The sequence below is a fragment of the Leucopleurus acutus genome (genome assembly GCF_964270905.1).
Source record: "Leucopleurus acutus genome assembly, chromosome: 5".
Lineage (NCBI taxonomy): Eukaryota > Metazoa > Chordata > Mammalia > Artiodactyla > Delphinidae > Leucopleurus > Leucopleurus acutus.
Window position 1 is genome coordinate 52,677,378 of NC_139147.1, and position 12,171 is coordinate 52,689,548.

General features: G+C 37.0%; 1 protein-coding gene across 2 annotated transcripts in view; it reads left to right on the forward strand.

Annotated features, from left to right (window-relative positions):
* Positions 1-12,171, forward strand: part of ALCAM (activated leukocyte cell adhesion molecule) — a 204,897-nt gene that overhangs the window by 157,268 nt on the left and 35,458 nt on the right. For both annotated transcript variants that reach the window (XM_082840326.1, XM_082840325.1), the window contains exons 7-11: positions 3,654-3,781; positions 5,270-5,402; positions 9,567-9,679; positions 11,751-11,886; positions 11,994-12,131. In XM_082840326.1, the coding sequence (XP_082696452.1) occupies positions 3,654-3,781; positions 5,270-5,402; positions 9,567-9,679; positions 11,751-11,886; positions 11,994-12,131 (648 nt within the window). The remainder of the gene's footprint in view (positions 1-3,653; positions 3,782-5,269; positions 5,403-9,566; positions 9,680-11,750; positions 11,887-11,993; positions 12,132-12,171) is intronic.

Genomic DNA, 12,171 nt, shown 5'->3' on the forward strand with positions numbered 1-12,171 from the left:
TCAACTTGATTTAAAAGCAAGGATTGAAAGGATTTCATCATGTACAGCTTATCTAAAATCAAACTATTATTTCTGTATGTGGAAGCAGAACTCTGTTCAAAGATGTTCAGTTGGAAATAAACTATCTTGGTGTAAGTACAGGAGTACAAGATAGGAAAGAACAGCAAGATGAGTGAAAAGGATTGGGAAATTGGCTTAAGAAAGAACAGAAATGTATGTGAGTGTCAGGCATGGGCAGATAGATGAGCAGAAAAGTCCTTGGATGAGGAAGAAGGAAATGATTTTACTGTGGCTGGCTGTGTGGGGAGCACTGGGCACAGCTTTTGAGAAGGCACAATGTATGCAGTGCTGGGCTTCATGGCAAAGACCCAAAAGTGTTTAATATATAGTGCTGACATTCAAGGGGTTTACTATTCCAATAGGTAAGTAAGACATGTACATCAGAAGGAAATTGTCAATGCAAAGTTGCAAGTGGCAAGTGCCACAGGGACTTAGTGGACAGTCCTGAAAGCTCAGGTGCCCAAGGACAGTGATTCCAAAACTTCAGGATATGCATCAGAATCACCTGGAGGACTTGTTAGTAAACAAGTTACAGGACCTGGCTTTATAGCTTCTCATCCAGTAGTTGTGGAGAGGGGCCCAATACTGTGCATTTCTAACAAGTTCCTTGGTGATGCTAATGCTAATCATCTGAGGACCACAGCTGGAGAGCCACTGCTCTAGGGTGACTTTAGAGAAGTGAAGGAGGAGCTAAATGGAAAGTACAGAAGAGTACATTCAAGAAAAAGAAATTTGATCAGTTCATCTTGAGGAAGCCTGAGAAAGACGTGCTGGTCCACTCCTTTACCCTATCCAGTCAGTAATTTTTATAGAATCCAGTCAGAAGTTTTATAGAATCTAGCTCTTTCATCTTTGTATGTGTCTGATTCTGCCTTCTGACACTGCCTAAGATTATGCCACTATTCCTCATTGCTGGTATTTTTGTAACAACTTCTAAAATAGTATTCCTGTCTGTTCACGCCAAACTGCCCTGCAAGCTCCTGCCAGAAATATCTTTCTAAAACACAAATGTGAACATGTCACTACTGTGGTTAAAACTCTTCAGCGACTCCCCAGATCTCTCAGGTTAATCTTTAAACTCCCAATTTCAAAATGCCTTGAGTCCCCTATAGCCATGGTCCTGACATGTCTCAACCTTCATCATTTAACTACTTTCTGTAGTCTGTTCTATTTTCAGGATTCCTCCTGTAGAATACTATGTACATTCCTATCCATATGCTGTCACTATCTTACCTTTGTTATCCAGCAAACACCTCCTTATTCTTCAAAACCCAGCTCCAGGGTCAATTCCTACAGGAAGCTTCCCAGTCTGGCGGATCTGTAAGCTACCAGTGATTACTATGCTTATGCATCTTAGGCAGTTTTTGTGTTGTTACAGTCTTAATTGATAAGTTTGGTGTCGTCATAAATAAACTGAAAGTTCACTGAGGGCAGGGAATTGCTGTTTTTGACTTTGTAACTCTTGCACTTAGTGCCTGCACAAAACAAATATTACCCAAATGAGTGAATAAATGAGTGGACAGAGGATAAATGGGGAGAAGGGAGAAAGAAAAATTGAGTAGACTCTTTTGATCATTACGTAGGGGTATTTATGGAGTAGTGAGATATAAGAGTCTTACCTGAACTAAGTTCAAGGCAATTGTGGATACCAGTTTAAGACATTTTTATTTCAATTTTTACATATTGGGTATGCGTGAAGAATTTTAAATATCATTGTAATATTCAAAGCACTACTTCAAAAACTTATTTAGAGAAAAAAAATATATATATAAAGATGTAGAAAAGAGAAAGGCTCACAGGGAAGGACCAAATGAAGTTTGGAGGCAATGTTTCAGGTGTAGATTAGTTAGAGCCTGTGCTAGAGAAGTGTGGGAATAGAAGGGGAGACTCAGATGCAAAATATAAGGATTAATCATTAAGAATGGGTGATTGAGTGGATAAGAGAGGGCAAAGGAGAAAGCCAGAGTAACTGGCAGACTGATGATTCACTAATAGAGTCAAACTGAAAGTCAAAGGGAGAGCAAGAGATCTTTAATTTTGTTGGATGCAACAAAAATAGTGGGCAACCAGAAGGCTACTGTTAAAACTCAAATGTGTTACATTAACCTCTGATCTCAGTGTAGTTCTTCAACTCTCCAGTACAGAGCAGAGCCTATTGCAAAGGGGACACAGAGAAGGGGGGTTTTAAAATAAAGCATGAAGTCGGAGCGATTATGATTCCTAGCTGTTCTGGCATCAGCTTTGGTCAGAGATGTGCTGCAGTGACGTGCTACAGACCAAGCTAGTCAGAGAAGGGCCATGAAAATGAGTGAGGGAGGCCTAGAAATGGAAGGCCAGTGGAGGACAAACTTTATTTACTTTCTGACTTAACTGAGAACTGCTGGTCAGGGAACTACCTCAGGCAAATTCAGAAAAATGAACAAGTATATTAAACCAATCTTTGATTAGCCTCAGAACATTCTGGGCAAATATTCAGAGATGCCCAAGCATGGGGAAAAGTCAGAGAAGCAATCTATAACAATCCTTCTAGGTGTTTTTCCTGCACTTTAATCTTAGAAAGGTAAGTAAATGACTGCAAGAGATAGAAAAAAGCCGCAAAATCTACCACTTATTCGTCTCACTTTATTAGCTAATAGCAAAATAAGTCTTCATAGATAATTTCTGGTGCTGACGGTTTGGAAATATAGACACATGCCTCAGTAGTTATTAAGCCTTGTGGAAGAGGTTCTCTAAAATAAACCTTTGCATTATATGATTTCAAAATTCATTGTTCATTGTATCATCAGCTACATAACAAGTGGATACATTAGAAAGTGGGTCATTTATAACTGCCAACACCACCTCCTTTTCTTTCCTATTAGCTGGATATGGTCCACTGTGTATTCAGCTTTTAATTTCTTTAGCATTCTACTGTTGAGCAGTAGCTTCAACTAAAGAATACGCTTTAGCCCTATTTTCACCATAAAAATGACCGAAATGGAATGAAAGTTGCATCTTGGCTCCAATGAACAGAAAAAAATTACAATACATTCACAGTTCTGTTGATTGTGTTAAGGGTCTCCCTCAGTTCATGGATTTATCTTTTTGAAAGCAGATCTACTCTCCGGCATGCCAAAAATCTTGCTGGTATTGTTTGGCTCATGTCCCTTTTTATTTAATATAAGGTATTATTGTGTAATAAGTGTGGGGGAGGGGCTAAGAGTTTTAGCTCCTTTGCTAGCTGTTCCAGTCTTTCCAAACTGTAAGATACATATAATATAGTTATATGTCCTTATAATGAGATTATACAGTGAGATTGTTCCTACTGGTCTTTTACACATAAAATAATTATGGTCATTCCTACCTCAGGTAAAGACATTTTGCTAAGAAGAAGTTGATTTTTATGTAACAGGGTCTCTTTGTAGTTTGCTCCAACCAAGATTAGTACTTGTCAAGTAGCTATTAACTTCAATCCTTCTATAAAAAGATACATTTAAGCAATTACCATTACTAGCTTCTTGAGAAAATTGTGTATAATTTAGTCATTTTCATTGTATGTACTGAGTAATTTGGTACTTGATGAAATGGTTAACTTGTGTCTGTGACTCTTGCAGATCCTACAGAGCAGGTGACAATACAAGTGCTTCCATCAAAAAATGCCATCAAAGAAGGGGACAACATCACTCTTAAATGCTTGGGAAATGGTAACCCTCCTCCAGAGGAGTTTTTGTTTTACTTACCGGTAAGTGCTTCAGAATTTTTACTTGAGTGAGACCACCATCATTCTGTCCTGTTGTTTGGCAGCTGGCTGACGTTAAGAATTGTATATTCTTGGGCAGTGTGAGTGAGGAAAGGATGTTATTCTTGGAGTCAAGGGACACCTGTGGAATGTCCTTTAAAAGTTTTTTTGGCATCTGCCAGTGCTCTTGCCTTTTTTTAATTCACTGTTAAGGGAAATCAGGGGCAAAGAGGAAAAAATCTGATCATAGGAAACTGTAATGGTAGAAACTCAAGGTCTCATTATCCAAATAAACTATAAGAATCTGCTCTTCAGAAGCAAACAAATATAAAATGAAGAATGATGACAGCAAATGGTCTGATGTGGATTCTAAATCTATACACAGTGCATTCATGAACACGTCCCTGAATTTCTGATATAGGGACACTTCTATTGCACATTATATTTAGCTTGATAAAATAAAGCAATGGGCTGTATCTTGCCATTGTATGTGGTCTTAAACAGCCATTTTCTCAACTTTTATCAGTATCACAGCTGAAAGAAATGATGTCTAGAGGATAATTTGGATGTGTTCTAGATGCTATGGAGCCAGACTAGGAGAGAGCTCTGAGGACACTTGCTGGCTCTCCCACAGCCTTCCCAAGTTGGCGTTTGACATAACCGTCCACTGGGAGAAGCCATATACAACTCTGTACTTCATTTACTGCAGGGATCTGTTCACAAATGTCACACACTGCATTGTTCAGTAATGTTTAAGAGTATCATCTACTATATTACTCAGAAGACAAGTATGAGTGATTTCCTTTCTACTTAAATGTTGACAGAAAATTCTGTTTATCTTAATAATAAACTGACATATTGTTTTTGTCTAAAGCACAAATGAAAAATTGAAACTAATTATGTTTCTACCTTGATTTTTTAGGGATGACAGAGCCAAATTGTCTTAGTTTTAACAACAATTATCTTTTTTGTTACTATATCCTCCTAATTCATCTATATATTTTTTAAATTCTTAGTTATTAATTCTTTTCTTTTTCTTTTCTCTTTTCCCCCTCTCTTTCTTTCTTCCTCCCTCCCCTTCTTCCTTCCTCCCTCCCTCCCTCCCCCCCTTCCTTCCTTCCTAATTTGGATTATATGTTATGTTTTCTTTTAAGCTGCCTCAAATCTTTTTGTCAGGTTAAGCAAGGGATAAATGTAAAAATAAAATATTAGACATTTTTTTAAAATCTGCCTTAACAAACACAAGCCATGCTGTCAATAAAATAGATGTCATCAATACAATGTAAATTAGCTTCTCAATTTCCTTAGAACCAAATTACCAATTATTTTTCCAGGATTCAGATAATACAAACTCTACTCTCATTTGTCCAATCGAAGAAATACATTCCTTTTTTTTTCTTATCTGAGAAAATGTCATTTTAATCAAGAAATATAACTGTTCTTATTGTAGCTACCAAGTGTAATCATCTGACATTTTGCCTCTATCAAAAGGGACAGCCCGAAGGAATACGAAGTTCAAATACTTACACATTGGCAGATGTGAGGCGCAATGCAACAGGAGACTATAAATGCTCCCTGATAGACAAAAAAAGCATGATTGCTTCAACAGCCATCACAGTTCACTGTAAGTCACCTTATTCTTCATTACCAGCTTCACTTTAAAGGCCTCTCATAGTCTAACTTTGCTATCTCTTCAAATAAATTGCAGCTACATTTTTCTTAAATAATGTGGTTTCAATAGACTTACTAAAGAGCATCAGCATGAGCCCAACTTTGGTCCAGATTTGCCCTACAATATTGAAATCTTGAATGGATCTAATAATTGCAACTTTTGGCAGTGATAAACCTCCATCTTCTTTCTAAATGTCTTCAGTTTGTGGTATTAATAAAATATTCACATGCATCTTAAAGAAATAAATTATTTTATATCTTAAGAAAATATTTGGATATTCTCGAAGCTTACAAGGTTTGCATTTGGCCAAGAAAAGTGTAGGTTAAATATCTTTTTTAAATTACAGAGTACTCTTAACACCCAAGCCCAAGCAACAGAAATTTTCTAGAAACAGAACCACTTCGAAATCACCCAGAACTTTTAACCCACTTTTATACTTCAGATACTCCAAAAGTTATATTTATTCCAGTAGATAGAAAAAAATAAATATGCATAGAAAACAGGTACTTCACTTGAGTTCTTCATTTTGTAATTCCTGACAGTCTGTATTATTGATGTACCCTGTGCATTGTAGAAATGGGAAACTAATTTGAACTGCTCCCTGGTGACACTAGAATACACAGAGTGCTTTGGGCAAATGTCAATCTTGCTTGGAAATATAAGCCAAATTTTCTAATAAGTCCTTTGCACCCAATAGCACCTCTAGACATGATCCATTACAGTAAGGTTTCTCTAGACATGATCCACTACAATCCCATTGAATATGAGAGTTTCTTTGTTTCAAAATTGAAAGAGATATTAGAAACTGTTCTGAGGAAATGGTTCTAAATCTATTACTCTACCCATAACGCTTGGAAAACACGTAGGATAGGAGCTAGAAGTTTGAAGGAGGTACATCGGGGAATAGAGTAACCAGATGGTTGCTTTTGAGTGTCTGATGTTGGGAGCACACCCTGGGGAACCCTGTGGTTACAGTGGACTGTTAAGAAATATTCACAGCTAAGCTACTTCTCTGTTTGCTCCATTTTCATGTTGAACATATCTGAGTGTGTCTGCCATCAGGGGCTAGTTAGAGAGAAAACAGTGACCTGTCAGGATAACAACTGTGCTACTTTTTCTCTGAGGACATTTATCCAGTTTGTTCCATAGGGGAAAAGAAGTGAAGTGAGGGAATATAACCAGCAGATAAAATTGCCTGTGGAATAACTTTCTGATATCATTGTTCATGAAATCTTTGGGCTAATAACCAATAATCTCCAGTGCTTAGTGATGGTACAATCTGCTTATGTTTTTTTTGGTTCTTTTTTTTTTTTTTTTTTGAGGTACACGGGCCTCTCACTGTTGTGGCCTCTCCCGTTACGGAGCACAGGCTCCGGACGCGCAGGCTCAGCAGCCATGGCTCACGGGCCCAGCCACTCCGCGGCACGTGGGATCTTCCCCGACTGGGGCACGAACCCGCGCCCCCTGCATCGGCAGGCGGACTCTCAACCACTGCACCACCGGGGAAGCTCCCTGATTATGTTTAAGAGATGCTAGCTACTCAGGACGCTAAAGAAAGAGAACTCTCATTTATATCACCTGTATATCAGGCAGAGAAGGATAGATGGCAGAAGGTTTAGGCAAAAAACTGTGCTGCAGCTACATAATACCTCAATGATTAGGTGCGATTAAAAAGAAAGTAAACAAAAGCATGTAACAGTTTAATTGAATTTCAGTGCATTTAATTGTATTTAAATACATTTTGGTTTTGGAAGGTAGGCTTTAACACTGGGCTGTAAGGCCTGTGTTGCTCTGAAAAGCTAAAATACCATACGCTAACATATATATATGGAAGCTAAAAAAAAAAAATGGTACTGATGAACCTAGTGGCAGGGCAGGAATAAAGACGTAGACATAGAAAATGGACTTGAGGGCAAGGAATGTGGGAGGGGTAGGACATGGGAAGCTGGGGCGAAGTGAGAGTAGCATCAACATATATACACTACCAAGTGTAAAATAGATAGCTAGTGGGAAGCAGCAGCATAGCACAGGGAGATCAGCTCGGTGTTTTGCTACGACCTAGAGGGGTGGGATAGGGAGAGTGGGAGGGAGACGCAAGAGGGAGGGGATATGGGAATATATGTATTTATATGGCTGATTCACGTTGTTGTACAGCAGAAACTAGCACAGTATCGTGAAGCAATTATACTCCAATAAAATCTATTAAAAAGAAAAAGCTAAAATAGCATTGCAAGTAAATCAAGATTTTACTCTAAATTACATGAAATGAAAACATAAAAATCTTGTTTTTGCCCATTTATTCTAAATTGTTTGCTTTCAAAAAAGATTTGTTTCCTTTCCATATATGACTAAAGGGAGCAGATAGAGAAGCACCAACCAGTACTTGCACATATTAGAAGAACAGACTGTGAGCTTTTAGCCCACAGATCTATAGTTGCTGATGAAGCATTTACTAGTCCTCTGCGAATTCACGCACATATAGATTCTTCATCTAAGCTTTCAAAGTCCATCATCATCCTTTAAAATCACTTCTTTTATCTTCTCACTGGCAAGTTAACTGTCCAGCTAAGAAAAGCTTTAACTTGCCCTGAATTGAATTTTCTTCTAAATATAATTCAACCAAATATTCTGAGGAAACTCCACTTTTCTATGTGATAATGCCTATTTTATTATTAATGAGAAACATGCTTCTTCCCTTCATTCATTCAACAATAGTTTTTGAGGGCTTACAATGTGGCAGACACTGTAGATACACAGTGACAAGTCATGGTCCCTATCCCAAAGATGCTTACAGCCTAGCAGGCGAAACAAGTGTTAAAAATAATGCTGTAAACAGTCAATAAATTACAATTATAACATGTAAAACCAAGGAGAAGCACAGGATGCAATAGCAAATCCCACTGCCATAGGATAAAGTCCCAACTCTTAGCATGGCAAGCACAGTCCTTAGTCTGGCCTTAATTACTTGTATAGGTTTACCTTCCATGTGTTATAACCATTCATACCAGTTTACTCACCACTGTGAAATCTGCCAAGCTCTCTCACCCCTTTGCCTTTGCTTACGTGGCAGAAGTTTTCCCAACATCTCTGCTTATCAAAGCCCTTCTCAACCATCAGGGGCCACAAACAGATACTGCCTCCATGCAATGCCTGTATTACTGCTTTGAAAGCCAAGTTGGTTCTGTTCTTCACACTCCCATAAGTCTTCGCTTGTACCTCTGTCTGTAGCCCTTACTCTAGTTTTTCAGCAAATATTTCTTGAGCTCCTAATCTATAGCACGTTTGCCACTAGGTGCTGATTTCATGCTGCCGTGCAGTGTCATCACAGAGCTGAGTGCATATTACCTCTACCTCAAATTGTAAATTGTAAGCTCATTATTCATCTCAGTATCTCCTGTCAGTGCTTGGAACATAGTAGTTGTACAATAAATGTTCTATTGAACTGGATTTTCCTCATACAGATCATACTATGACAGTAAGATTTTTATAGAAATTACTTTCCATCTGAAAGATTTTACTTCCTTAGATGTATTTATACTCTGTTTTTAAAAAATGGTATCTGCTGACAGTGTACCTAATAATAAATCTTATTTAAAATTTCAACTGCATGAGAAACGGGATAGGATTTTTGAAAAATATCTAACCATTATAGTCAATTCTCTCTGAAGAAACACGTAGACACCTAATGGTTTTTTAGTTTATCACCTGCTGTCTAAATATACTTGATTTTCCCATGGTGTGCCTTATCAGCTCTTTTTATAATATTTACTTAGTCATCATCTTTCTTTATTTTCTTCCAGAAGTGATTTAAGACTTTTTTTCTAAAGGTGATAGGCCCCAGGTGAACACTTACATGCAGTCAAAACATCAATCATGTTAACTGCAAGTAAATGCATAATCAATTAGATTGACCATTCACTTGTCCAAACTGATCTCAAAGCTGGCTTGAAAAGCTAGACTGATTATGCTACAGTTCAGTTATTTCAGTCACATAAATCACTTCTGAATTTCAAGTGCAGTTAGAAGGATTTTTTTTTCTTTCATCTATTTTTTTCTCAAAAAATATTTAGACTATCTTTCTGGAGTTGCATTTCAAGCATATTTTCTGCTTCACAGATTTGGATTTGTCCTTAAACCCAAGTGGGGAAGTGACCAAGCAGATTGGCGATGCTCTGCCTGTGTCATGCACAATATCTGCTAGTAGGAATGCAACTGTGGTATGGATGAAAGTAAGTAATATTCCTTGGTAATATTCCACTGTTTGAACTGATTTCTTTTTAGGCTTCTCTTATATATTTATACAATGAGTTTATACACCCACACTCATACTCTGTTTCTCTCTATATAATACCAATCATACCACAATAAACTTTTTTAGAGGTACTCAGCATCACTATGGCATCCATAATTGATTCTCTGAAACTTAGTTTGGGGCATTAATTTAATTATGTGTATCTACTGAGTAATTATACACATACACACATGCACATGGTTACACACACATATACAGTTATATACTTTAGGGATTAACAACTTCCAATGTGTTTTAATCCACAACATTATAAACAGTGTGTTTACAACAACCATGTGAAATATGTAGGAAAATGATTATTTCCCCACATTATTCAAAAGAAGTTAAGGCAGGAGAAATCAGAGAGCCACAGGTGACAGAGTGGAGACGAGCTCAGGCCTTACCCAGCATAAATACTGCACTCTAGTCACATAACCTTCTGCCTTTCTGCTGAAACTGATCTTAAGTGTCTGAATGTGGGTTCCATGAATTAGTAGCTCCTTGAAGGCAGAGATCTCTTTTCACCCCTGGGCCATAGTAGAACACCTGGAACATACTAGGAGCTTTGTCTGTATTTCCTGAGTGCTTATATTCTTGTAATTGTCTGAAATGTAGGCCATTACCTGGGGACCCAAACATTGCTATTATCTTTTTAGAGTGAGAAAGTAGAATTGGTAATTGGTGATTTGAGACAAGGTTATCACCAAAGGGAAAGGTTGTAACTATGTTCCCTCCACTCGAATCCTTGGCTAGTGTATCTGAACACCCAGTCCATTTATTACTAGAACATGGCATATAACAGAAGCACTTAACCAGTGATGTGTTGACAAAACACATACAAACCACCTAAAATAGGGGTTGGCAAGAATTATCTTTGTAAAAAAATTGTGGGAAATTTATTGCTAGAGTTTCTTCTTGATGAAAATGTTAATTATTTTCTATTGCTTTCTTATCTCTTTTCATGCTGGATCCTCTGTTACTTGTTATCTTACTCTTAAAGCTCAGTTTCTTATTTCACTTTCTTTTAAACACAACCTCATCACAACTTCTTATTTACTCAGATAGTTAAAATGCATATTTAACATGAGGTATTTGTAGTAGTTAATGGTCAAAGGGCTAGACAAGTTCTAGGCATATGAACACTCATAGTGTGTCTTACTACAGGACTGGAGAAACTAAGTTTACTTAGCTAAACCAGTTTCCACATCAGCTGCAGTCACTGCTGTTGATTAAATACCTCATGTCAGTAGTGCTGATCAATATTGCCTGGCCATTGGTTAGTTGATGGAAATGGAAAAAAATTCGTAGTGAACAAATACCACATAATCTTAAGATTGTGTTTAGTTGTCTTCTTAGGAGCATTTCAATTTCTGGTAAATAGCATTATTTTCTGTCTATAAAATGATTTTCAAAATTAAATGTTGCATTTCCTTTGTTCATAGGAATTAGGATAGTAATCTGTTATTAAAGGTTTCTTTAAAAATCATTTTTGTCATAATTGCCATGGGTGTGTAATGGATCCCCTGTCTTGAAAACTGTCTCCTATAAAATGACTTTCAGGTATTTATATCCATCATTGATTATGTAGCACAAGTCTCCGATATCTGTCAATTCAAATTCATCTACATTTACTATAAGGAGTAGCTACTATCAACTGAGAGAATGTAAACACATTATATTATGCATATAATTAAGTCCTCATAACAATTCAATATGGTAAGATTACTACCCCATTTTACAAATAAGGAAACCAAGTCTCAGAAGTTTATGAACTTGTTCCAAATTATAAATTCAGTAAATGGAAGAGTCTGACGTAAAATTCTGATATGTCTAACTCTAAAAGTACAGAGGAAAAAGGAAATCTATTTTTGAAAGAATTTGAAGTTAAAAAAAGAAGCTTTCATTTTCATTAGACCCAGAAGTATAATTTTGGGCTTCATTATTATGTAATAAATACATGGAGAGTTATAATTGTGCCATGTAACATAATTAACTTTTTATTTAATCAGGATAACATCAGGCTTCGATCTAGCCCATCATTTTCTAGTCTCCATTATCAAGATGCTGGAAACTATGTCTGTGAGACTGCTCTGCAAGAGGTTGAAGGACTAAAGAAAAGAGAGTCATTGACTCTGATTGTAGAAGGTAATAAAATACGTGAGCACCAATTTAAATTTTTCTTTGAGAATTTAATATCTCTTTCTTTTATGATCTCAGTTCAACATCTTATTTTAAGTGTAATGACATTTTAGGAAAACCTCAAATCAAAATGACAAAGAAAACTGATCCCAGTGGACTGTCTAAAACAATAATCTGCCATGTGGAAGGTTTTCCGAAGCCAGCTATACAGTGGACAATTACTGGCAGTGGAAGCGTCATAAACCAAGCAAGTATTTGTCTTCTTGTTATGTGCTGAACTTGGTCCAGTGT